The sequence below is a fragment of the Amphimedon queenslandica genome, unplaced genomic scaffold (assembly GCF_000090795.2).
Source record: "Amphimedon queenslandica unplaced genomic scaffold, v1.1 AMPQUscaffold_13504, whole genome shotgun sequence".
Classification (NCBI taxonomy): domain Eukaryota; kingdom Metazoa; phylum Porifera; class Demospongiae; order Haplosclerida; family Niphatidae; genus Amphimedon; species Amphimedon queenslandica.
In genome coordinates, this window is record NW_003546260.1 from 375872 (window position 1) to 401750 (window position 25879).

Here is a 25879-nt window from a genome sequence, read left to right on the forward strand (position 1 = left end):
TATTGTGCACATCTCACGTGACGGTGAATAAAATGGCTGATGTTCGCGAAGGACATGCAGTTGGTGGTGACATCGAAGAGCCTCTAGATCTTGTGAGATTAAGTTTAGATGAAAGGCTGTATGTAAAAATGAGGAATGATAGAGAACTTACTGGACGGCTTCATGTAAGCTTGATAGTAGTATTTGCACTTGTGGGATATTGGATTTATAATTACTAAAATCAGTCAATTAAAAAATTGGATTATTTATTTTCATTTCGAATTTGTCGCTATTGTTAGGTTGCCCATATTTTTGACCTTTACAATGTACATGGACTGTAGCTTTGCTACCATGTTTGGTGGCAAGAACAAAATTAATGGAGGCATATAGTTGGTTTCAGTTGAGTTTGACCACTGACCCACCCTTATAACTTCTCTATTATTTATGCTAGCGAATTGAAACTCGGTGTAGTTGTAAAACGGGTTCTTCCAAAAATCTGTAGCAATTTTGGAGTCTCTAGGTACTCTGGAAGGTTCTCAAAAGTTTCTTCTGGTAACATGAAAGAGAGTTGCCATGATGTTTTATGACGTGAAGCTTCGTGAATATCATTTGCATCTCATTAAATGTGTCAATAATCATGTTTTTATTATTTAAAAATCAAATAAAGCAAAAGGAGCACTCCCGGCCAAGATATAATTCAACAAGAAGACTTTGCACTCCAGAAAGAAGTCTCACTTAGTCTGCTGTACCTCTCTAAACCTTCGTTATTTGTCTTCACCAGTGCCACTCAGAAACTCTGTTAAAATTTTGCATCTTTCGATTCTTTCTTCAGGTCAAAGCAAGCACCAAGATCCTTCATGTCAATTGCAGGGCTAGCAGTGACCAAAATAGGGTAGTAAACAAATTACAACAAGAAGAAAGGACCATGATGAAGTTTTTAGCCAGTTTATTTGCGTGTGGATGGGGTTACACGTGACGTTTTGATGATGAAAACGTCTGGTCAAACTCAACTGAACCGACTGTACAAACAAACGGGGATTTTTCATTTACGAGATATAATATTTGGGTGTAGAGTATTATGGAGTTTCTCACTCAATACCTTTATTTCCTATTTTTTCTAACCAGGAATGTTAATTGCAGAATTTATTCAGATTTTTGTAACTACTAACCGTATACCGTATAGCGGGTTTCTTTCGTTCGGCCAAGCTTTCATTTTCTAGGAGGAAATCCAATTTCGTGGGTTTTATTTTCGTCCTTCTGATCTGCAAGAATTAAGCCACACCCAACAACCCCACCCATAACACCCACATGTGTATGTGTTAGTGTTAACCCGACGAAGATGAACTCCGGATCGAGCTCTCCCACAGCAAATTTCGTGGGTTCAATTTTGTTTTTGGAGCTTGGAGAACGAAAGTTTGACCAAACGGAAGAAACCCGCTATATGGTACAGATTTTCAGTTGCCATAATTAGCGTAAAAATATCAGGGCTTTGTACGAAACACTCGTTTTTTTATTTTTTATTTAGTAAAGTAAAATGCAGATGAAGCCTTTTAAATACTGTATATATTTTTGATACTCCTCTTTCAGGTGATTTTCCATAAAACCTTTAAGATACCTTTGAGGGCTAGGCTATTGAAATACTGCTACGAAGAAGTTTTTTTGAAAGCTACATGTACTTAAAATGTTGGTAGATTGTGTTGTGCTTGTTTAATTAATTTATTTTCTAATTGTATTGTTTGTGACTAAGAATGGAGTATGATATATTGTAGCATTATTTTACATAGTGCTGAACTGATAAACATGTAGTATGTTGCCTGTATTTTATTTACCAAACCACTGCAGGGCTTTGATCAACATTTAAACATGATTATGAGTGAAGTGGAAGAAACAGTAACAACACTTGAATTAGATGAAGAAACTTTTGAAGAAATATACAGAGTAAGTATTATTTTATACTTATTATGACTGTTAAATCTCATTCTTCAGACCACTCAACGCACTATTCCAATGATATTTATAAGGGGAGATGGTGTCATCTTAATTTCACCTAGTCCTTTGAGGCAAGGACACAAATAAAAAATTGTAACTGAGTTTCATGTAACAGAAATAATGACTGATGTATGATAATGTTTAGTAAAATTTAGTCTCCAACATCAGAATCTCTGTCTCCTACCAACCAAAGAATATGGAATGCCCCCGCTAATAGTCCAGTCCCTAGAAAATCTCCTAAAGCAGTTATAAATGGTATAGCTATGTTATCTGGATCTAGTGACAGTCTCCAGAATATGAAATGTACCATCCAATCTGTGAATATGAGCAAGATAGCCACCTAAAGTATAATAAAATAAGACGTGTACTAAAATTATGATGTATAGATCTTAAGTTTTACCTGCATAATAGCTACTATTAAGTAACTAATGAAAAACAAAGCAGATAAAGTCGTATGGCCAGCTTTAATGTAATGAATAAGAACCAAGAATAATGATGATCCAGGAACAACCATTATCAATAGAAGAATGCTTGTTTTGGTGTGATAACCTATAGATATTGTGACACTATCATAATAATTATTTTTAATTACCTTTCCAAAATGTACCACATATGCCATTCCACTTATACTTATAATCTGTAGACTTTGCATTTGCATTGGAACCCTTATGTAAGTGTGTAGATATTCGGCTAGCTTGCACAGCTGCTAGATTACCACCAATACCTACATGTATGCAACATTACAGTAAGTATAAGTTCCTCATGGATGATACATCACCATTTATGATGGGAGAATATATAGCAATTCCAGGAAATACAGACACTGTTTTTGACAGAATGAATCCTCCAATGCTGCTTATTAGCATAGCTGATAAGACAGGTATCCATCCGCTATATAATACTGAACGGGTAGTTGTATTATAATAAGCCAGGCATAACCAAAATGGTATCAAAATAAGAAGTACACCACATAAAATGCTTGATATGACAACAGTTTCATCTACAAACAACAGTAAAATAGAGTATGATACATGTACATTTAGCAATTTACCTTTGACTCTATACAGACCATATGATATGCCAGAAAGTATGCATAATGTCACTAAATCACCAAGACTAGCAGCAATTGGCGTGGCAACATTATCAGGGTCGATTTGTAGTGGACGTGATAACAGAACAATTACGATCATCAAGGAGCTTAATATAGCACTTGCTAAGCATGCTGCTGACATACTTGAGCCACCAATCAACAGAATGTGAGTTGCATACAAGTGCTGCCCACCAATACCACTCAGCATTATAGACGTCAGTGTTGCAACCAATGCTACTACTAATGCTTGTCCTTGGATTAAAGAGAGGTTGCCCCATGTCAATAACCAGCGATCTTTGCAGGTATCCATGTTTCCCAGATTTGCCTATAAGGAAATTAATTTTAATATTTAAGTTGCATTCATGAATGCTAATTTCAGTAGAAATGGCCACTGATAACTACACAGAGATTTACTATTACTGGAATAAATAATTATTATGTGGTAATCCAACATTTCCCCTTTAGCATTATACATACATATGTGATTATGTTACCGTAAAGCTCTAACTTTTTGTCTATGAAATTTCATCAAATTTGTCGGACACTTGTTTGATAAAAATTTTTGCTCCAAGTGGGTAGCATGCAGATTTATGACAGAAAGGATCAATATTTTGTTGACAAAAGTTATTAATTTCAACAAGAACCAAAAGTTTTGACTAACAAAAATTTTAAACTACAATGGTATTGAGGATTTAGGTAGTCTTGCTGTCCAGACCTTATCCTATAGTCATTTTCCTGGATATAGTATTTTGGTTTAACCATTGGATGGTTATTGTGAGTCATTTGAAAAACGGGCTTAGGCAAGATATGTGTAATAAGGGGCAAGTTACTGTTACATGAATGTGGAACGGGCAAAGTGTGCCCTGAAATTACAAAACTTCACCCTTTCAGGATGTGTCCACACCTATTTTTCAACATGACAGACTTCTTGAATGATGATAGGCAATGTTGAATACCTTTTCAGCTTTGTCATATGGCATCACAGAAAGACATGTAAATCTAGCCTTTTAAAAATGTAAGCAGTAGAACAGCTTTTGCAGCCGCATCATTTTTTAAATTTAGATTTTAAAAAGGGGGCATTTGCCCCTCTTGCTCTACCACTGAAAAATAGTTGGTACGATAAAGGCCTTTTCACACTTATCCACTTTGGATCCAGAATTGAGATAAAATCCAGGATTAAAACAGGATTGGCTTGTTCACACTTGCCTTGAATCAGGATTGAATCTAGATCCAGTCAATCCACATCCAGAGGTGGATTGAGGTGGATTGAAGTGGATTGGTCTTAAGCCAATGCAGTTTAATTCACTTAATTCTTTCGAATTGAAGTAGCTAATAGTGTGAATACAACCAAAGAGGATTCTGTTTTAGTAGGTTGCAATTCTGGATCTAAAGTGGACAAGTGTGAAAAGGCCTTAAGTGCAGCTACATGCAAGATACTGTCTACATGTACATGTAGCTGAAAATATTTTCTGGGATTTAATTTTGAGATTTGCTGTTCATTGTAAAATGCTCAAAGCAGTAAGCTTAAACAGTTGTGGTTACCTACTTAATATTGCTTACTTACACAAAAAATGAAAAGGAAGGAATGCAGTCAAGGCACCCAAACTCAAAATTTGACCAACTACTAAATCTAGCATTACATTTAGATGTATAATGTCATAAAATTAATACAAACAACAGTTGTAGAGAGAACATATGAATGAAAATCTTCATTCACTCACATAGCATAATGTGAAATGCCCATGTGGCATTAAAAAATTTTCCTATTCTCAGGAGATCAGTCTTTTATCAAAACAGTCTTTCTTTCACAAGCTACAATGTACATTGTACATGTACATGTATTAAATCATAGAAGACTAAATTAGTAAACAATACTATCCATTGTTTTATGTGTGTCTCACATTGAGACTATAAAAAAGTTCTTTATTAACTTATGGTAATGCGACTTTACATCAGAAATTCTGTTCTTATATGAAGATACACCCTGGTGTATAAATGGATTTCTAGTCCTAATGTACATGTAAAACACAAAAGCAAAGGGGGTTTTCTTTTGTTGGCATAAAATTTAGATTTTCCATTTGTTGATATAAAATTTTGTGACTCCTGCAGCATTTTTTTCTAGTGAACCACACCTCTTTTGTGGAATTAAATTTTGGAAATTTATAAAAACATACAATTCGTGAAATTAAATTTTATTTCTAGTAAAATTTAACCCCTATACACTATGTATATCTGGTTCTGTAAAATAAAGATCATCAATGCCTCCGAGACTCACTAGCTTTTGCCTATAGCGACTTAGTATGTAAATTCTGAACAGACCTTAAGCCTTTTCATTTAGAATTTAAAATTGTTGCTTGACTTAGCAACATCATTTGATATAAAGCTCTTGTCAATAGGTAGGTGTTAAGCAAAATTGGAGCTTGATGTCTGCTATATTGGGTAGCAAGAAAGTAGCTTGAGAATGGAAATATAGCAACAAAGTGGGGTTTATTTATCAACAAGATAATTAACACACTTATACACCACATACATGTACTTTCATCTGAAATTTTTCTCCCATTCAAGTACACAACCCAAAATGGCTGACACTCCACCCTACCCCTGGATTGCTTCTGTGCAAAAGCTCCATAATTTTTTCCACTGAAATATCTACAATTAGGTTTTATAACAACTCACAGATGTAGATAATCTTGATGCTAATGTCATTTCCAAGTTTCCCTTAAGCCCAAGCAAAGCAGGAACCAATATAAACAATTCAGATACTTCAACAAATACTTTCAAATGCTAAAATAGATAATGTTTTGGATTAGAATATGCAATGTATAATGTACTTACTTGAACATAATCCAACAATATACCAGCTAACATCATACCAGCACCAGCAATTAAAAAAGGGAAAAATATTTGAATAAAATTCTTAAATAATCCAGGGTTCTCGTCTGCATATTTAGTATGGGTACCAGAATGGTCATTTATTATTACTAGTGTAGATATTTCTGGGTTACTTTGATCACTGATGCCACTATCATCTTCACTGTCATTAGCATTTTGTTCTGAGCTTGAAGTTGAGCCTCCTTCCACCGGCACCTCTGAATTAATGGAGTCACTTCTCCTCCTGACAGTTACTTCTTCCTTCTTTTTCATGAAGCTACTGAAGCTGGAATATTATAACTCTTGGTAATAGTACAACTCTGATCAGTGATCAACCCCGCCCAAGTCACACACAAAAGTTAAAGAGTCGTATAATGATGCAAGATGACGAAATAGCCACATCCGGTATAGGCCACGTGCGCATTATAGACAGTCACGTCGAGTGGGAAGGGCGTCTCACAGTCACATCCACAATTCCACATTAGCACAAGGGCTGTTGGAAGATAAGGGCTGCTCCAAAGTTGAGAGTGTTATTCTTTTATCAAATTTGAACTTGGTCATAATGGCATCTCCCGAAAAGATCCAAGAGTTGAAAGACATCGCAAATAAACTGCGAATTCACAGTGTGGTGCAAACTACTGCTGCAAATTCTGGGTATGTTTTGATTTTGCAAAGAAATTGTGATAGACTCTTCCTATGTATGTTTCTGTAGTCATCCTACGTCATGTGCATCAGCTGCAGAAGTAATGTCAGTGTTGTTCTTTCATGTGATGAAGTATACAGGTATGTGTGTATTTAAATAGAGGGTGTGGTTTTGTTCTGCACTTTAAGTTTGCTAAATTATACTAGCTGGAAATTTTGTAGAAGTAATTTTGGCTAGTTCCTAAAAATTTTGGTGATTGGTGGGTTTTACTTTTGTGTGCATGGCCAGTGTGCATGTGCATAAGCTATTCAAAGTTGTGGGCTTAATTTGGAGAACGGCTATCCAAATTTTGCCAAAAATTTTCCCTCCAAATTTTTATCTATATGGTGGGTTTTTATTACATCAAGGCATGTGGTTTAGCTTAAAATGTTAATGTGGAAGCAATCTACAAAGACTGCTGCACATTGCCCCAATTTTTTAAAGGATAACCTGTCAGCAATTTTTTCTTGTTGTTTGACTGTTTATAAACACTCATACCAGTTCAAGAAATTATTTTTAGTCTTTTTTTTGTATACTCTCTATTGAATCTTCTATATGTATCTGAAATGACTGTCCAATTTTTACATACATGTATATTTAACTCATATACACGTCAATTGTTTTGGTTTTGTAAAATTTTGTAAAATGATTTATGTGTTCAAGGAGTTCTTATTGTTATTTATGTTGCATCTGTTGTAATGAAAGAGTGTTTCTGGTTAAGGGAAGCTCATTAGATGACTCACCATTAATGACCGGTGTTTTCAAGTTATCAATCTTCCTGTTTCTGTTTTGAGTTTCCTAGTTGATCTTGAGATTATGTTTAGCATTGAAAGCAGTATTATAAGCAATATTAGTTGTGAATATTTTACTGAGACTTGCAATTTCAGTCCTTTTAACTACTGGGATTATATTCACCATGCACGATAACACAAGATACATTGGCATGGGTGAAGTTATAGTGTTGTTCACAGCCTCAACTTTACTACTGATATGAATTATCTTATCTTATCTTTGCATTAAAATTTGATAGTAAATATTCATACACCATTATATGGAATCATTTGTAGGGTTAATACCCTATTTCCTTATATGATTGTTTGTAATATTTTTGTAAGTCACATATTGCAGTTAAATGTAATTCTGTAGTCATGCTACTTGTGGTATTCTTATAGAGTGGCTTTTGTACTTATTGTGTTTTTACCAGCACAGAGTCACTGATAGCAGCAGATATTTGCTTAGGGCATGGGATGCATTGTGCATCTTGCTGTTTCTTGATTTTTATTGATTTTTAATGCCTCTTTACTTTAGGCAGTACCATGTACATGTACATGTAGCTGATAATTTTGAGGGTGTGTTATTTGATTTACAAAAGTCCTTTGCCAAAATAAGTCCCATTCATTTTGCTTATGCCATGACCATAAATGCATAAATTCAACAAACTAAAACCTGCTAATTTGTCAATAGTTATGCTACCATATAGCAGGAAATTTTGGAGAGGATTAAATTTGGTGAATTTGGCATTTTGATAGCCGTTCGCCAGAATGAAAATCCGCCATTTTGAGCCATTATACGCATGCTCAATGGCACATGGCCACAAATTTGCCAAATTAAAACCCACCAATGACCAAAATTTAGCAATTCGCCAAATTTTAGCCCCTCCAAAATTTCTCGCTATACGGTATATTATGTGGCCACACCAACTTGAACTAAAGCAAGTGCGTATTTTTGATTTTGTAATGCTTCTATTTTTCTTTCGTGTAGGCGATTTTCCAAGACATCCTTCAAGCGATAGGTTTATTTTGTCTAAGGTAAAAAGAAAATTCCATATATTATTTCAATTTTGTTAACAATAGGGCCATGCTGCTCCTGTCTTGTATGCAGCATGGGCCGAAGCTGGTGTTATTCCAGTGGATGAATTAAAGAACCTTCGTAAAATTGACTCTGAACTTGAGGGTCATCCAACACCTGTAAGAAAAAATTAATAATTTTTTACAATTTACAATTTTTGCAGCGTCAAAGTTACATTGATGTTGCCACTGGGTCTCTTGGTCAAGGTCTTGGTGTTTCTTGTGGCATGGCATATTGTGGAAAATACATTGATAAAGCCAGCTACAGAGTTTATTGCCTGATGGGAGATGGCGAGAGTGCTGAAGGTAGCGTATGGGAAGCTTTTGCATTTGCAAGCTATTATAAATTGGACAATCTTGTTGCTATTATTGATGTTAATCGTCTTGGTCAGGTATGTTGAAGTAATTAGTCTCGGAAATTATTATTGTTAAATTGGTAGAGTGAAGCTGCATCACTTGGACATGATCTTGAGACTTATCGCAAAAGAGCTGATGCCTTTGGTTTCAATGCTATTATTGTTGATGGCCATGATGTTGAGAAACTCATTGAAGCTTTTGAGACTGCTGCTGCTACTAAAGATAAGCCAACAGCTTTAATCTTGAAGACTTTTAAAGGTATAAAGATTGGTGTGAAGAATTTGTACCTATAGATACTACTTTGTATTGCTTTGATGGTATCAATAATATTTTAGGAAAGGGTTTTCCTAATGTTGAGGATTTGGACAATTGGCATGGTAAGCCTTTGGGCCCTCAAGCTGATGCTGCACTAGAGGCTGTTCGTGCTTTGATTAAAAATAATGGCCCTCATGGAATTAAGCCTCTTGCATTTGTTGATGATGCTCCTAAGGTTGATTTGTCTGCAGTCAAACTATCTGAGCCTCCAAATTACAAACTTGGAGATAAGGTTAGAATTTTTACACTTCAATCACACTTTTATTGTATGTTTGTAGCACGCTACTCGAAAAATTTATGGTGATGCTTTGGTTAAACTAGGGAAGTCTTGTAGCCGTGTGATTGCTTTAGATGGAGATACTAAAAACTCAACATTTTCACTAACATACAAGAAAGCTTTCAATGATCGTTATGTTGAGTGCTTTATTGCTGAGCAAAATCTAGTTGGAGTTGGCACTGGATTGGCTTGTCGTGATCGTAATATTGTATTTTGCAGTACTTTTGCTTGCTTTCTATCCCGAGCTTTTGATCAGATTCGTATGGGTGCGATTTCTCAGACCAACTGCAACTTTGTTGGTTCACATGCTGGTGTTTCAATTGGTAAGAAAAAAAGATGATGGTAGTACTTATTTTGTGCTATTTTAGGTGAAGATGGACCTTCACAGATGGCTCTGGAAGATTTTGCTATGTTTCGTTCAGTTGCTACAAGTATTTGCTTCTATCCTTCTGATGCTGTTAGTACTGAGCGAGCAATTGAGCTGGCTGCACGTTCTAAAGGTATTACTTTCACTCGTACTACTCGCCCAGCAACTCCAGTTATTTATTCTAATGATGAGAAATTTGAAGTTGGAAAGGGAAAGGTAAAGTGGTACATGAGTTGCATACACATGTACAAAATACATTGTGTCTAATAGATATTTTTACGAAACTTTTTGTGGTTGTAATTTTATTTGGTATTTTAATTATAATTATTTAAATATATAATTGAGATATTTGTGGTTTAGTACATGGTATTTTAATTAATTACTAGTCGAGAAATTTGTGGTATTGTTGTAAAGCCACAATAATATTTCCTCTCAAACTACATATACATTACCAGAAATATGTGTATATGAAATTTTTCTATTTCAGCTTGTTCGCAGCTCTGATAAAGATCAAGTGACTGTTGTTGGAGCTGGTGTGACTCTGTTTGAAGCTTTGTCTGCTTATGATACTCTTAAAAAGGAGGACATTACTATCAGGGTCATAGATCCATTTACATTGAAGCCCATTGATACTCAGCTTCTGATTGATTCTGCTGCAGCAACTGGTGGACGTGTTGTTACTGTTGAAGATCACTACCCTGAAGGTACATTCATTAGTAACGTATTTTTAATTCATGCAATGTATGTGTAGGTGGTTTGGGTGAAGCAGTTTGTGGTGCACTTACTAGTGTAAAGTCTTCAGTTGTTGTTCGACGTTTGGCTATTCCTGAAGTTGCTCGTTCTGGACCTGGCAGTGTTCTGATGGACAAGTATGGCATTTCTGCACGTGCCATTGTGGAAGCTGTTAAGGACCTCTTGAAATAAACTGTTTAACTAATGTGCTTTGATCAATGACAATGCCAGTTCAGTTAATATTTTTGTAGTTTAGTGATTTTGTATTAGAATTTTAGCTGCTTTAGTTACATGTTGTAGAATTGATAATAATTTTTGTTAGGTTGTAGATTGTTTTTATCAGACTTCAGTAATTTGGCTTAGAAGTGTGAACATGTTGTTGTGTTACCAGTATGCTATAGCAGTGTAGCTCCATGTTAAATAGAAATGCAATTCAACTACCTCTGCTTATTGACATTGCTTTCTATTATTTTTTAAATCTTGATTGTAGTACCGTGTATCTACTTATGACGAGACTAACCCACCACGACTGTAATGGAAAGTTGCTCTAGCCTAGATTATTTTATATGATGCATTAGACCACAATTGCAGCATAGTTTAATATCCATGCTTGCAGTAAAACAACTTTATTTTGTAGTAGCACATTTACCCCATGATTTACTGTAAAAGCCCTAACATTATGGAAGATCATTATCTATTAACATAGATATTAAATGAAAGGGATTGGAAACGGAAGCGTGGGCGTAGCCTAACCTCCATTTATTTGTATTGCTGCTAGGCTGACAGAGGCTCGTTGAAATTTTTTGTCACAATTTACCCTTGATTTTTTTTCTCTTAGAAACAATATCTCGCGAACAAGTGTTCCTATGCAAGTGGAATTAATGCATCAAGAAGCCTAATGTTTCCTCTTAATAATTCTGTTTTCTATTGTATAGATAATTTTACTATGTTCATGTTATGGCTCTTTTAAAACCATAAAATGTATTTTTTGTCATTATAATCCCTTTTTTGAAAACAAGCTAGAGTAAGATACAAGATCTTTATAATCATATGAAAGAGCATTCATTTGCATATGGAATGATACTAGTTAGAGTTAGAATCCATGAAGCATGAGTTTGTTACAACAGAAAAAGGGCGAAAAATGAAAAAATTACTCTATTATCTATGCTATTAATTACAGTATTAGCCACACCTATTTTTGGGCGGGATATACGATTTTACCATGGTAACGCACACACTGGCAAGAAATACAAAATGGAGGATTCAGGAGGTGGGTTGCTGTTGTTATCATTTCATCGAGAGCTTGAACATATATTGAAGTCATCGAAAAAACATATGTAAGATAACTAAATAAATATTATTTAGGCAGCTCGTTTGTATAAAGCATGGTGCAGTTGGACTGCAATGTATATTTTTTACATTATGTTCATGTAATAATTACTTTTATGGAGTAATAAAATCAAACAATTGACTACCTTGGCTGTCAATTTTAATTTGTTGAACACAGGTTTGTACAAAATTTTAAAGAGTAGCACTGCCATTTATTTTAGTATTGCTGGAACGTTGTTTGATTTGGCTTGTTGCCCAAGCCATGGTACTGCATATTAGTGTGTATTCACTACACAAGTTTCTCTGATTTGGCATTGCCATAAATTTTTTTTGGAATTAATTTTTGGAATTTGTTGAATTTGCAGAATTTGACAAATTAGAACTTTGTTGGTGGTATATCTGTGTTTCAGCGTGTACATGCATATTCAGTACACACATGTATATACATGTACCATTAAAGTTATATAATTTTCTAATGCAGTTGTACATGTACATGCACATGTATGTGTGTGTATCCTTTACATTAGTACTGTACATGACTGTGCATGTATTTATACCAATAATTTTGTCAGAATCACACCTAATTGTGTGTTGCCTTGTTCTCTTGCAACAGAATATAATATGCTTGATACTGTTTTGAGTGACACAGAACAATCCAAGGTGTCATTTTGTCATCTTGTTTGTCGTGTACAACTTTTATTTAACTTGGTTGTAAAGCCCCTTACATGTTGTAGTTCATAGTCTAATAGTCTAATATTTTTAAAAAGAATGGAAACAACTTCATGTAGTACATTGTATGTGCATATAAATGTATTTAGCAATAAAGGCCTTCATACACAAGGCAACTTGTTGCTAGCAAAATTTGTGGTTACGGTAATTTTGTAAATAACATGAGGCCAAGAATAGACCACTTTTGGCAGCATGTTGCTTGGTTGCTAGCATTAAGTTGCCTTGTGTATAAATACCTTCAGAGATTTCTTTCACAATTAAATCTCTTGAAGTACATGTTGATGGACATGTACACATAAGCAACTTGGTTTATTTCATTGATTGCTAGTCTACTGATAGACAACAACATGAAAAAACTATGCATATAAATGTAGTATAAATAAGTATTGTTTTCAGATATTGTATATGTACATGTACGTATAGTATATACTAGTAATGACACCTGCCAGTATGTACAATATACATGTACATGCATGTTCAATGAATGTATTGGTGTATACATGTTCTTGTATATTATGTAAATGTATATGCACATGTACAGGTAACTATAGTACATGCATGTACAGTGTACATGTATATAATAATTTTCCTTTTCATTCACGTAGGAGTAATAGATTGTTTTCTTTGTTAAGTAAATATGAGACAAAATTGAGCAATTCGGTGTATCAGTATCAGCTTTTGAAGCTAGGTGATGAATTGAGCAGAATGAAGGTAAATAAAATGATAAAATGTTTCATTGCATTTTGTTCTTTAAGTTTTATAATCTTGCCATTAATCATGGCTATGGGCGATATTTAAGAACTATAGTAACAGATCCTAGCAATGTATTGCTCACAATTAATGAGTCAAAAACTGAAAGTCAGCTTACTTTAACAGTGAGGTTTCTTAATTTTTAAACATTATTTTATCTTCTTGACAAACTATTCTAGTTACGAGCTGTCATTGGTATTGGATATTGTCAATATTATGCTGTAATATGTGCAGATGAGTTATTTAAAGTGAGATAATCATTCCATTGCATGTACATGCACATGTACATTGTACAGTACACAATCTATGCATAATTATTATACATTTACATGTACCATAGTTACTGTAAGATCAAAGGGACCGCCAGGTGGTACATAGGCCATGTACACCTAACCGCTGCCAGTTAACGATATTCACTGCAAGATAATGAGATTCATTGGAGTGTGTACATCTGTAATGAGATTCATTGGGTGAGTTTATCTGTAATGAGATGCAGGAGCGATCTGCGCATGCTCAGTATCCAGCACATGGCAGAAAATGGCAGCATTGTAGTAGGCTAGACCCAGCCGTTCGCCACTGTATTGACAAAAATAAAGCTCGTGCAGAGATAAATGCTACGGAGAAGTTCCAAGAAGGCCTTTATTGTTCTGTTAAGAAGTAAAAGAGAGGGATAAGACTTTGATCTCCCAGCAAACGAGCAAAACGCGCATCCGTCCCTGGTAGATCCCATAGATCTTACAGTAAATATAGCACATATTATATGAACCATGGTTTCTCGGTGAGTATCAATAATGTAAGACCTTCGCCCCTCGATGTCTGCCCTCGGCTTCGCCTCGGGCAGACATCTCTGGGCTCAGGTCTTACATTACTGATACACACCTCGAAACCATGGTTTATATAGTACATGTACATGTAAATGTGCTTATATTGCACTTTGAATGGATACCTGAAATCCTTCCAGTGTGATTTTTTGTGTCTACATGTATATACATGTACATGTACATTAAAATTTTAAATTAGTTCACATTGTGTATTATGTATAGTTCCTTGCAACACGTGAATTGGGTGTTGCCATTCTTCAAAACATGGAATACTGTTTACAAGCTGGATTACAATATGGGAATCTTTATTGGCTGGTTTATAATGCTGTAACTTTGAGTTACTGTATTGCTAGGATGTTACTTTCTGTTAACCTTCACAAACATGTATGTTAATTCATATGATTTATCTTAGATAAGGTTGAATTTGTATTGTTAAACAACAGGTGTTGAAGCCTTTGCTGTGGAGTTGTGTTGCAATGGAGTCTTGTATCCCATTATTGACAGTAAAATATTTACCACTAAGAGCTACATTGTACTGCTCTGTTTGTGCTTCCTACTATGCTTTGCAGCAGCCTGCTGAAGCTGAAGTTTGTTGATATAATATAAAATTTGAGCAATAATGCTACCTTTTATGTAGTTGTTTGCTCGTAGGTCTTTAGACAAAATTCATCAAATGGCCCAGATTGAATCTTTAACTAATTCAAATATTCTAAGTAGTAATAAAATTTTTACTGAAGCAACTTTAAAGGTACAATAATATGTGTGTTATTTTTTATTTCAGATTTTTTTACAGCTTGGAATAATGGTATTTAAAAGATCTGTTTTAGAAACACACAAAAAGACCAAATCTGTATTGAGACCCAAGTTCCGTCCAACTATTAAAGATCTAATACAGGTATTTTATAGTTACATTTACATGCTTCTGTTAATAAATTGTCATTAGTCAAATTGGCCGCGTTCTTCAACTGAGAAACTTCTTGATGAAATGTTTAATGGCCATTCTGCACATTATTTGGCTATTTTAGAAACACTTTCTATCTCTGTTTTGAGACCTTTTGACAAGAAGCAACCACAACCTGTAACAGAGTTAGATGAAGACACTGTAACTGATGTCTATCAAGAATTACTGACTGCTGGAGTAGACTTATCATTAAAAGCATTGGAAATTGGAGAAACTAGTGAATCATTGTTAAATTTAGCTGTTCAAGGTTAGACTATTGTACATGCATGTTTGATGTACTCTAGATGACAATTATACATATCATCATTGTCATGTACATATTTTTATTTTTAGGGAGTAATAGTATTCCTATCAGATCAATTGTGAAGTTCATTCATCTCTGCTATCAGTTAGATTGTACAGAGGCTGTTTCCATATTAGCACAAACTGTTGTTAACCTACAAAGTGATTGTGTTGTTAGTATTAAAATTTTATTAGCTGTTGATGAAATTCGTGAACTTATAAAACAAGGTACTGAAGATAAAAAGAGTAAGTATTGAGATTTTAATGTAAATCACATTAAGTACATTTCAGTTTTGGACAGTAGTGTTTCTTTGTTGGATTTTATCTGTACTGTTTCCTTTGATAATCCTGTAACACGTAATGTTCTATTTGATTCGTCTCTAATCGTATGGGAAAGAATTTGTGACACTTATAAAGGTTTAATTTCTTCTAATAGCAGCTGTTTTAGGTCCCTTTTGAGTTCATCTAAAGTAAAATTTTGATATCTTGGCTGTTTTAAATTTTTTCTTTTATGCATATACATGTAGTTCCTCGATTTATTGAAGAAAATGATTCTTCTATTTACTGGTGTTAGTTTGCCATTTTTTGATCCATTGTTGTATTGTGAAGTCGTACTAAAGTATATTTTGCTTCTGGAAGCATATGTTGGCTTGCCAGTCTCAGCTACAAATAAACATCATGATGGTTGGTTTATCCCTTACATTCTTTATTATATTTATACTAAATTTAGGAGCTTCTTGTGTTAGTTATGACCGTAGTCAGTTGTTGTCTTGTTTAGAAATTGTTGAGAACTCCTTGAAGAATGTTTCTTCTGTTATAAAATCAGGCACTTTTGCTACAAATATGCTAATCCAGTGCCACACTGAATTGTGTAATGCATTATGGCGATTGAAAACTAAGTTAGCTTCAACTGCACTTCCTGAACGTAAGTGAAAAAATTTTTGTTTTAATGGCTATGATTTGGATACCTTAGGTCCTACCGAATCTTTAAAAAAACCTTCAATGTTACCTCATATGGTCAAGCAAAGACAAGAAAAATTGGAAGCCTGGCAAGAGGTGAACATACATGTGGTTCAAAAATGTTGTTAGAATACTGTTGTGTAGATTGCTGGCTCTGTTGATACAAGTAGTCCTGTTCCTACTGAAGCTAGCCTTAAAGATGAGTGTGGTGTTGATCGACAGCAAATTTCTCTGCTGTTAATTAATTTGGCAATGCATTTTCCTCAAGAGAAACAGTCACAGTTTTTAAAAGTTAGAAAATACTTTATTGTATCAAATGTACAATATTATTGTACTAATAGGATGCTGTTGCTCATCTTTCTTCAGTTAAAAATGAATCTGCTGATCCAACCTCAAATGCTTCTGTACCATGTGCACCTATTCTTTTGGAGCAATCTTCTACGGAAATGACTTTCATTCCAGCTCCTTTTGATGCTGCTGATGTGGCATATTTTGCTTTATATGGATGCATTGCTACTAGTAACAGAAGTAAAGTTCGTCTCAGTGACTATAATTTTCCTGGTTTGGGAATAGAGGTACAGGTAGCTTTTTATTTTAAATTTAATGTATACATGTACGTACATGTATAATAACTCAATATTAATGGCATGCATTTTATTGTTAGGTTGTGGCACAGACAGGCTGTACTTTACATGTTTCTGGCCTTCAGCCCTATTCAAAGTATATATTTGCTGTTGCTGCTTATGGTATGCAAGGACAGTTAATTGGAGACAGTATTGGCTTGTCAACAAAACCCATATTGGCATCCTGTCCTCTTTCTGATTGTTTAATTTGGGGATTTGTGTCTCAGACTGCTTTTCAGTTAAATAACTTTGCTCTTGCTGTTCAGAGTTCTGATGTACTATGGAGTTACTTTGTTGATCAACAGGATGTTGAATGGTCATCCGTACTGCAGTATCGGTATGTTTTATTTTTATTTTTATTAAAAATTATAGATGCATGTTACAGTTTGAAGGAAAAAATTGTAGAGGAATCTCCACTCTCTTTGCTACACTTATTCACAACTAGTGTTTTAATTTGTGTACAAGCTAGCTTGAAGGATTGTGATATTTTTCCCACTTCGACATTTCAATCAATATTGTCATTTGAAAGCAGACGCATGAATTTAATTGAAAAGCTTTGTATTGCCTTAAAAGTGTCAGCTAAAATTAATGATCACTCTTTGAGCCTGCAAATTGTGGTTCTGCTTTATGTGTTGCTGGTTCCCTATATGCAACACTTTATATTTAACTATCATTTAATAGAGGTTAGTATATAGACGTAATTTTTTCTTAACTTATATGTACATTGGTATAGATTCTACTTTTATGTCATGCTGTGTTGCAAGAGTTACCTGATAATCTCCTAACAAGCAAATCAACTATATCAGGAATTCATCACATGATTTCCTCTTTAAGTTTCTGTCTGGTTAAGGTACATTGCATATAAATAATTGTTGCTGTGATTTGGTTATTTTTTAGTTTGTATCCAGTTTTAATGAATCCTCATTAGCTTCAACACTAGCAGAAAATAGTAGATTTTTGTTGACTCTTACACTGCCCTCAAATGTATCTCACCGTATTTCATCTGCTAATGCTTCTCTGCAAAATCCTTCATTGTTATCTTCAACATCTACTGCTCTGACTTCTACGATGAGTTTTGCATCTCAGAGCTCAGTTGTCCCTCAGACAATTGATAAGTCTTACCGCCAGCAACGAAGGAAAAGAAGGAAAGCATTAACTTTAAGCGATGATATCCCTGATGAAGCTAAAAGTTTACAATATAAAGCATTAGGAGCATACTATATGTGTACTTTGGGTATGTGCTTTCACTTTGTTTTTATTTGTACATGTAAATGCCTTCTTATTAGAAATGAAACCTATAGAGGAACTAGATTTAACGGGTCAAGAAGATCCTGTTTTTCTTCATATTGCCATAAAATCATTGCCTGTGCAAGCAGCATACAAAGAAGGTACATGTAGATTTTGATTTTTTATACTGTGATTGTGTGGCTCCAGTGTTAAAGTTTAAAAGGCGACCACAGTACTTGGAGTACTTTGTACATCTTTGTGGAAAAGTAATGAAAGAAGGAAAGGGTGATTTGATTTGTAATTGGTCTTCTGATGTGTTTTTGTGGCTATCGAAGTAAGTTACATGTGTACATTAGTACATGCACATATTTTTTTTAATAGACGTAATGAAATATTGCTGTCGACAAAAGCTTCTCAAATACATAAATCAGATCAGCCAAAGGAACCACCTTTGCCACCAAAGAATCCAATAGCCCAAGCAGCTGGACCTAGTGGATCATCGAGACAGCAACATTGCCTTTCAAGTGAAAACAGTTCCAGAAAAGCTATAACTTCTGCAGGAACCAGTCGTTCCAAATCTGTTCAAAAAGCAGAAACGGTATTTTATTGCATAGAGAGTACAGTACATGTTTAACTGCAATAATACAACTCTAGTGTCTAGCTGTACTGAAGCAAAGAATTACACGTGATGACCTTGGTGCAAAAGCTATAGCTGTGTTACAGAGCTTACTTCCATCGTTATGGCGGGCTTCTCATTGCCGAAGGAGACTACGTTTAGCTTGTATTGAGGAACATTCTTGGAGAGCTCAAGTATGTAAATTTACTCTGATTGTGCTGTTATATTTTATTTTTATTAGGCCAATATACTTCTTGCATCATGTCTTTTAGATCGACTATGCAATTCATTTAAAAAAGACTTGCCATTTAAGTATTCTAGGCTGGATGTTGAAGGCTTTTTTCTGGAGGAAATGCTTCTCCCCTATCCACCTTGTATGCCTAGTCATGAAAGAAGTAATGTTCAAGAAAGAAATGAGGATCATGTTGTTAGACTTTTGAATCAGATGTTTGTGTGCTATCAAAGAGCTTCAGTGAGCTTATACATGTTCATGTGCAGACATGTCTAGGTTTTTTATTGGTTAGGTGTTGAGCTCTCGTGGTGAATGTTGGGTACTTCTTGTCAATGCCTGTCGCGGATTATGGAATGGATTGACTATTCTGCACAATTTTGTCAGCAAAACTAGTACCTGTAAGTTAACTACATGCATTACTCATATTTTATATTGATACAGGTACTTTAACCTTGTCTCAGTTGTATGGCCTTTCATTAAAAGCATTATATATGCAGTCTTTGTTGTTGACAGATATGCATTTATGTGTAGACAATGGCAGCACTGTACATGTATGTTAGCCTTAAACTAAATTAATCGTATAAAATTTGTATTCAGATTAGCAATCAAAGATTGTACAGTACTAAGTTCCTTAAACAGTTTGTACTTCTGGCAATTCAAGTTTCTTTTGTAAATCATCACTGGGAGAAAGTTCTTGCCCTTAGTGAAAAGGTTCTTTCTGTTATAGAGTAAGCTGCATTACCTTGCCAATCACAGTAATTACATTTGAATTGTATTTGTATAATACTTGCAGCGTGTCAGACCTCTTAAATCCTGTCATTGTAAAGGCAAGACAGCAATTAGCTCAAAGAATCAAGATTCATTCTAGACATTTTCAGCAAAAACCAATTGATCCTGCAGCCCATCTTGATGTCCTTAGTTATGACCTCTATGATAAAGTTGGCCATTCTCTTGGAATGACAAATATGTGCCTCAGTAATGATGTCAATGAATTTTCTTCATCTAATAGAGCTGCATCTGTTGCCAAAGAAAGTGGAGAAATTTTGCTTTTACAGGCACACAAATTACTTATAAAGCTTCTTAATAGACATAGGATTTCTGATACTGTTGTTCCTTCTGCTGACATTAAAAACATTTTTGTCACATACCATGAAGCATATGACAGACTTGTTGAAGCTAATAGGATAAATCTTGCTGTACAGTGCTTGTTGATAATGGGGAATTTGATGTATATGACTAGTCAGTTAAAGTAAGACAGTTCATTTTAGAGATACAAGTACATGTACATGTATGTACTTTTAAATTATTTCTTCTTAAGATTGGCTTGTTACTGGTGGAAGCTTGGTCTTAAGAAAGTGTTAAAATGTGAGAATCCTGCAAATGAATGGAAGAGACTCTCTGGCTGCAAACTTGATGAATTTTCTTGCATAATAGGTGGTGTATTGTCGAGTCACATAGCAAAGTTAGTACATGCATGTATACAATATGATAATTATTCATTCTAATAGGTATGTTTGTACTACAGAAGTTAATGTTCGATTAGATTATATTCTTTTGGCTGTTGTACTTTTTAAAGTATGAAACTTTTTGCACACTGTTGTCATAAACATTTGTGATTACTGTATAGTGGGTTAATTTCAAGGATAATAAATTTCGCGAATGACCCGTGTCCCGAAGTTTGCTGAATTAATTTTTGCAAATTTTCACTATTCTGCCATCTTTTATCGTATTAAATTGATTTTCAAGGAATTTAATTTCGTGAATTTTGAAAAATTCGCGAAATTCGCAAAATTTGTTACCCTCGAAAATAACCTGCTATACTGTGTTACTAGTAATTTCTGGCTTCTATAACTGGTTAGCATTGTTCAATTAATTTTTTTCTCCCATATAGAATTTTATACAACACCATTCATTACTTTTTCCAGAAAAGGATATTAGCTTTATTGGTTTCAATATTACTATTGGAAATAAGCTTGAACACAAGGTCTTCAACTTTATTGATGCATCCTGCCTTCTTTGTTCGCTGCAGTTTATTGCTAAGGAATTAGTTTATAGCCAATATTCACTGGAAGTGCTACCAATAGTTTGCCTTTATGAATCTGTTGCCTATAACTGTGCTCGTTCTGTAGAGCATACGGTGCTAGCACGCCTACTCAAATTACAATCATTAGTTCAGTTAGGATTCTTCAGTACTGCATTTAAATTGCTGCTTAATTTGATTACTGGAAATCACTTACCTCAATTGGTGTGTGAATTCAACTTCAACATCAGTAACATTAACATATCGAGTGAGTTTGATGATCAGTCTTTTATCAACAGCACTCAGAACTTAAAGTTCCTAAGTTTACTAACTGAAAAACAAGTTCCAATATCATTAAAGGAAATTTATGGCAGCTGTTCATATAATGAACTTATTCTATGTAAAGCGTTAATATTTATCAAGTTGGCAGCAATGCATAATGATATTCCAGAATTTGAATTAAGAAAAATTCAGCCTCTTGGGAACACAACTGTTTCTGGCGTGAAAGCTGTGTTACTCAGTACTGCTGAAAAGGTACTGTATGACCTTATAAATGACAAAACTTGTAAGTAGGCATATTTAATTACCATATTTTTATGTTTTAATTTTTTCTTACAGATGTGCAGCATTTCACAATTTATGTCAGATCGCATCAATTATTAGCAGAAATTTCACTTTCATTGTGTCAAGGATTAGCTGCAACTCAAATTTCTTTAGCTACATTAAGAGTTATGCAGAAAGCATCGTACAACTTTGACCTACGAATGTGGTTACATTCTCGATTACTTTTATTGAAGTCCTTGATACAAATTTTGCCATGTCAAGATAATCCATTAGTTTTTGAGGAATTTTTCTCAGTAGCCTCTAAGGAATGTGTCTTGTATGGTGATTATGAAACTAGCTGCCACTTACTATTCACTTCTGCCTTCTATCATTATATTATCCAGCCTCCAGCAGTTGAAGAGGTTACCTCTTTTGTTCAGTCTTGCATTGACTTATTAAATCATTGCAAAATATTATCATCATCAGCAAAGTGCCTCAAAGTCAATGCTATGCTGCTTATGGCAGAAATTATGTCAAGAAGTACATCATTAGAGAAAATGAAAGCTATTTATAGTGGTATTATAAAAATTTTGAATGATCAAGTAAGTTTCAATATTATGTGTCTATTGATCATTTTATTTTTTGTAGCTACAAGAACTTTCCAATGATGTTACTAGTTGCTTATGTTTGGATAATTGTTATAATTATCAACTCCCACTGTTTGTTGAAGCACACTTAAGGTTAATTCAGTTAGATTTAGCTGATGGTACCAGCATTAGCTCTGTTAAATTGCTGCTGGAAAAAGTCACTGCAGTTGCTAAGCACTCAGCAATGTCATGTGACAGCATGCTCTCTACTCTGGCATTTGTCAATGCTTCTTTGCTTGTGAAACATGACGTCAATGAAGCAGAAAGCAGTTCTATTTTGGCAGAAGCATTGTCGTATGCATTACCCTTTGACTATTATCTTCTGTGTAAGATTTACTGTTTATTTACCCAAGAGATGTCTTCACATAAGTATAGTTTTGAAAACAATTGTTTGGTAGCTACAAAAAGTGAGCATACATATCATGGATGGTGTGCTCTCAAATATGGTGCCGATATACATGATAAACTAGAAAAGTTGCAGCATCTGACATGTGATCTTTACAGCAGTCGCACAACCGCTATACCGTCTAAAATTGAAGTTCCTGTTGCTCTTCTTGACATGAGCAATATAGCTCCTGCATTAGAGGGCCTCATCACTAATACTGATGTTCCAAGTTTGGATACACTTCTTCCTTTCTCTCAAAAATGTACTTCAAGAATTTCATGGTTTTGCCTTCTGGCCAACTTTCAGCATTTTTTGAAACACTGTTTTCTTACTAAATCAGATCTATTTGGCCACTTACATCATTTTTCTTGTACCCTGTTACCCAAAGCTAAATTATTATTTAACTTTCTTTCATCTAATTGTCCAACCTTTCGACTTTGCATCCCAGAAAAGTCATTTATGTCTATTATTCAGCACATTTCCAATACTGATAGTGAGCCAAAATGTGTAACAAATTCATGTTTGAAAGCTGGGGAAAAAGAAGTGACAGTTTTGTGGATAAATGATACCAATAAAGTTCAAGGCTTTGTAGGCCTTAATGGAAAGGTAGTACATAGTTTCGATCCCTCTGTGTCTGTGCAAGCAATGGAGATTGAATTATACAGTTTTTGTACAACCCCAAGTAAATTACGTAAACTACGAACAATGTGGTGTGATTTAGCGAATGATTGTGCTACTTATCTGACACAACAAGCACTCCGTCCCCTTTCTCGTTCTCCATCACGAATGAGACAACGTGCCCTTGAGCAGTCAAAGCAAGTCCCACCATCAGATCTAACTGTATGTTGGTACTTTATGTTGGTACAATCTTTTATGTATTATATTAAACCTGTAGGAAGCTATTAACAGTGCCGTTGGTTTACTTCTGGATACTTTTGATCTTCCTAAGGCATTGCAGGTACAATACAATACTATCTAATAATTTTATCATTACTTAAACAGAACATTTTACATGTTGAAGCTCACATGGTCTCTAGTATTTCACAAGCTCTAAGACCTGCTATTGTAACAACAGAAAAAGGAGAAGCATATCACTTCTTTAAAACCATACTTTCTGGTAAAAGTATTACATTTAAGTCAACAAAACATAAGGATTACTAAAAATATTATTAGCAAAAATTAATAACCAACATAAAATTAATTGTTCTTTTGTTTAAGAAAGTTGTTAATGTTACATTGTTATTGATAGAGGGAGGGATCCTTTTGAAACAATTGAATCTCGTCCCATACCATTTCTTAATAGAAAATTATAAGTAATTATTACATTAGATTACTTGCTGACTAACTTCTCCATCCTTCTGCATCAAGTTCTAGTTTCTCAAACGAGTCATCATAAGGAGGTGCAATAGGCTAAAATAAGTAACATAAGATTTTAGTCAATGAAAGAGCATAATTATACCTCATCATCTGGATCAGAGTAATTAGCCATATAAGGATGAAGCAATGCTTGTTCAGCAGTAATTCTTTTGTCTGGATCAATAGTCAATAACATTTGCAACAGATCTATTGCTAAAGGATTGGCGCCCTGAAAAAAAGTGTGGAAATCCTTTTTTGGATATTTTGGTAGTGATTCAATGTAGGACCTTGCCTATAAAAGAAGTCATAAAAGTTAAATATCGACGTTATACTTACAGTATCACTTGTTATTTTTGTCACAAATTCTTGGTCTGGTGTCCCAACAATTTGCAAAATCTTAGTTAGTTGGTCAATATGATCTGAACCAGGAAACAGAACTTGTCCAGTAAGCAACTCTGCCATGATGCATCCAACAGACCACATATCAACTATAATGTAGAGAAAGTAACTTGTTACAGCAACAACAATAATTACAACCTTCTTTTCCATAATGCATCCAGTTGAGCATAATCTCAGGAGCCCGCCAGTATCGTGTTGCAACATAGCCTGTCATCTCTTGATCAGTAGCTCGAGCCAATCCAAAATCTAAAATCTTTGTACAACAATTAAATAATGTAGCATTGCTTGCAATACTGTATGGGTATAAAATTATAGAGATTATTTAATTTCGTAAATTTTTTGGGTGGTTTCTTAGCCATAAAATTAGTACTGTGTAATACACACTGCACATGTGTGGTTAATGCATATGCACATACAAAAACATCCTCATGAAATTTAAAAGTTAAGAGCTTTCACAAAGAAACAAAATTAAGACCCTTGTAATTTTGTATCTCTATGGTACAATTATACACAAATTCACACAATTGATATACATGTGCATGTTATAAGACTGAAATTTAAATCATCCCTGGCGGCTTAACACATGCATCGTGTACATTATTGCCAATTTGTCATATCTATGCAACTGACTCAGTGGGTCAAGTTGCGTATAATTCTAAACCTAGCTTTTGACATACCCTAAGCTCACAGTCTTCATTGACAGCAATATTACTAGGCTTTAAGTCCTAAAAATTTTGAGCAATTGAAACACAATTAATTTGATATAAATTTATAGAATACTAACTTACACGATGAACTATTCCAGCTGAGTGAACATACTAAACAAAATTAATAATGATCACCATAGGTTGTTCATTGGTGTACCTTAAGCCCTCTTAAAATCTGGTAGACAAGAAACTGTACATGTTCATCAGTTAATGCCTGTTGCTTTAGAATATTATTTATATCGGAACCCATCAAATGCATCACCAAATACCTATTAAAAAATGGAAACAAAAATTTATTAGGGGTACGTACACATCTTGAAAATTTTCGTAATTCTCAGCTGGAGTAAAAACATCAAGTAGCCCAATAATCTAATGAATGAGGGATGAGGTTATGGATGTGGGTGTATGTGCAGCCCTACATTTTCATGTTTCATATGTTTGAGCAACCTAAGCTCTCGGTAAGTACGTTTGGCATGAACATGATTCTGAAATGGTCGGGCCAACTTCTTAAGAGCCACTTTAATGTTATAATGTGTGTCGGTAGCAGAGCTACATAAAAGGGACGTAAAATACAGAGGAAAACACTAGCATTTATTTTTTCGACCTACCACACTGTACCATAAGCTCCTGTACCAATAGAAGCAATTTCTCTATAATTTAAAGGAACTTCCCATTCAGCTTTAAACAGTTCAATCCTATGAAAACCCTCCTTTAAAGATTTGTCAGCGGCAGCCATATCTCAAGAATTTTGTACACACCCAACAGCACACCCAAAATAGTCAGGGC

At 34.6% G+C, this 25879-nt stretch overlaps 5 protein-coding genes across 8 annotated transcripts; 3 read left to right on the forward strand and 2 right to left on the reverse strand.

Annotated features, from left to right (window-relative positions):
- Nucleotides 1-7: 7 nt before the first annotated feature.
- Nucleotides 8-2138, forward strand: LOC100635851 (U6 snRNA-associated Sm-like protein LSm3). The gene is made up of 3 exons (XM_003383944.3): nt 8-164; nt 1822-1917; nt 1966-2138. The coding sequence occupies exons 1-3, from the start codon at nt 33-35 to the stop codon at nt 2053-2055; spliced, it is 318 nt and encodes a 105-aa protein (XP_003383992.1). The 5' UTR covers nt 8-32; the 3' UTR covers nt 2056-2138.
- On the reverse strand, nt 2021-6296 carry LOC100638376 (solute carrier family 41 member 1-like). 3 transcript variants are annotated; one of them, XM_020008933.1, is made up of 7 exons: nt 6064-6296; nt 5894-5997; nt 5735-5842; nt 2747-3383; nt 2561-2692; nt 2369-2517; nt 2021-2308 (listed from the first exon to the last, which is right to left on the reverse strand). In XM_020008933.1, exons 1-7 carry the CDS (start codon nt 6200-6202, stop codon nt 2120-2122), a joined length of 1458 nt encoding a protein of 485 aa, XP_019864492.1. In that variant the 5' UTR covers nt 6203-6296; the 3' UTR covers nt 2021-2119. The 3 variants fall into 3 exon arrangements, with proteins under 3 accessions (XP_019864492.1, XP_003384010.3, XP_019864491.1); XM_003383962.3 differs by having other exon boundaries at nt 2747-2968; nt 3020-3383; nt 5894-6295; XM_020008932.1 differs by having other exon boundaries at nt 5894-6296.
- Nucleotides 6297-6369: 73 nt separating this feature from the next.
- LOC100635725 (transketolase-like protein 2) lies at nt 6370-10874 on the forward strand. The gene is made up of 11 exons (XM_003383943.3): nt 6370-6583; nt 6642-6712; nt 8373-8419; nt 8465-8578; nt 8623-8850; nt 8899-9073; nt 9151-9362; nt 9409-9730; nt 9776-9990; nt 10262-10478; nt 10526-10874. The coding sequence occupies exons 1-11, from the start codon at nt 6492-6494 to the stop codon at nt 10696-10698; spliced, it is 1866 nt and encodes a 621-aa protein (XP_003383991.1). The 5' UTR covers nt 6370-6491; the 3' UTR covers nt 10699-10874.
- Nucleotides 10875-11751: 877 nt separating this feature from the next.
- Nucleotides 11752-23865, forward strand: LOC105316647 (cilia- and flagella-associated protein 54-like). 2 transcript variants are annotated; one of them, XM_020008934.1, is made up of 36 exons: nt 11752-11843; nt 13170-13275; nt 13320-13439; nt 13494-13562; nt 14358-14519; nt 14579-14722; nt 14773-14883; nt 14929-15030; nt 15079-15343; nt 15430-15624; nt 15670-15848; nt 15906-16062; nt 16109-16303; nt 16352-16434; nt 16483-16629; nt 16680-16913; nt 17003-17298; nt 17347-17644; nt 17695-17811; nt 17859-18195; nt 18248-18349; nt 18396-18522; nt 18570-18786; nt 18843-18998; nt 19046-19276; nt 19329-19434; nt 19478-19587; nt 19634-19764; nt 19830-20285; nt 20355-20498; nt 20545-20611; nt 20928-21621; nt 21675-22201; nt 22248-23471; nt 23527-23589; nt 23634-23865. In XM_020008934.1, the coding sequence occupies exons 1-36, from the start codon at nt 11761-11763 to the stop codon at nt 23790-23792; spliced, it is 7914 nt and encodes a 2637-aa protein (XP_019864493.1). In that variant the 5' UTR covers nt 11752-11760; the 3' UTR covers nt 23793-23865. The 2 variants fall into 2 exon arrangements, with proteins under 2 accessions (XP_019864493.1, XP_011410013.2); XM_011411711.2 differs by lacking the exons at nt 11752-11843; nt 13170-13275; nt 13320-13439; nt 13494-13562; nt 14358-14519 and having other exon boundaries at nt 14597-14722; nt 14787-14883.
- Nucleotides 23758-25851, reverse strand: LOC100638502 (mitogen-activated protein kinase 14-like). The gene is made up of 11 exons (XM_003383963.3): nt 25702-25851; nt 25513-25642; nt 25404-25462; nt 25251-25362; nt 25175-25204; nt 25064-25111; nt 24525-24639; nt 24324-24475; nt 24091-24279; nt 23978-24041; nt 23758-23926 (listed from the first exon to the last, which is right to left on the reverse strand). The coding sequence occupies exons 1-11, from the start codon at nt 25827-25829 to the stop codon at nt 23871-23873; spliced, it is 1083 nt and encodes a 360-aa protein (XP_003384011.1). The 5' UTR covers nt 25830-25851; the 3' UTR covers nt 23758-23870.
- Between the last annotated feature and the right edge of the window lie 28 nt (nt 25852-25879).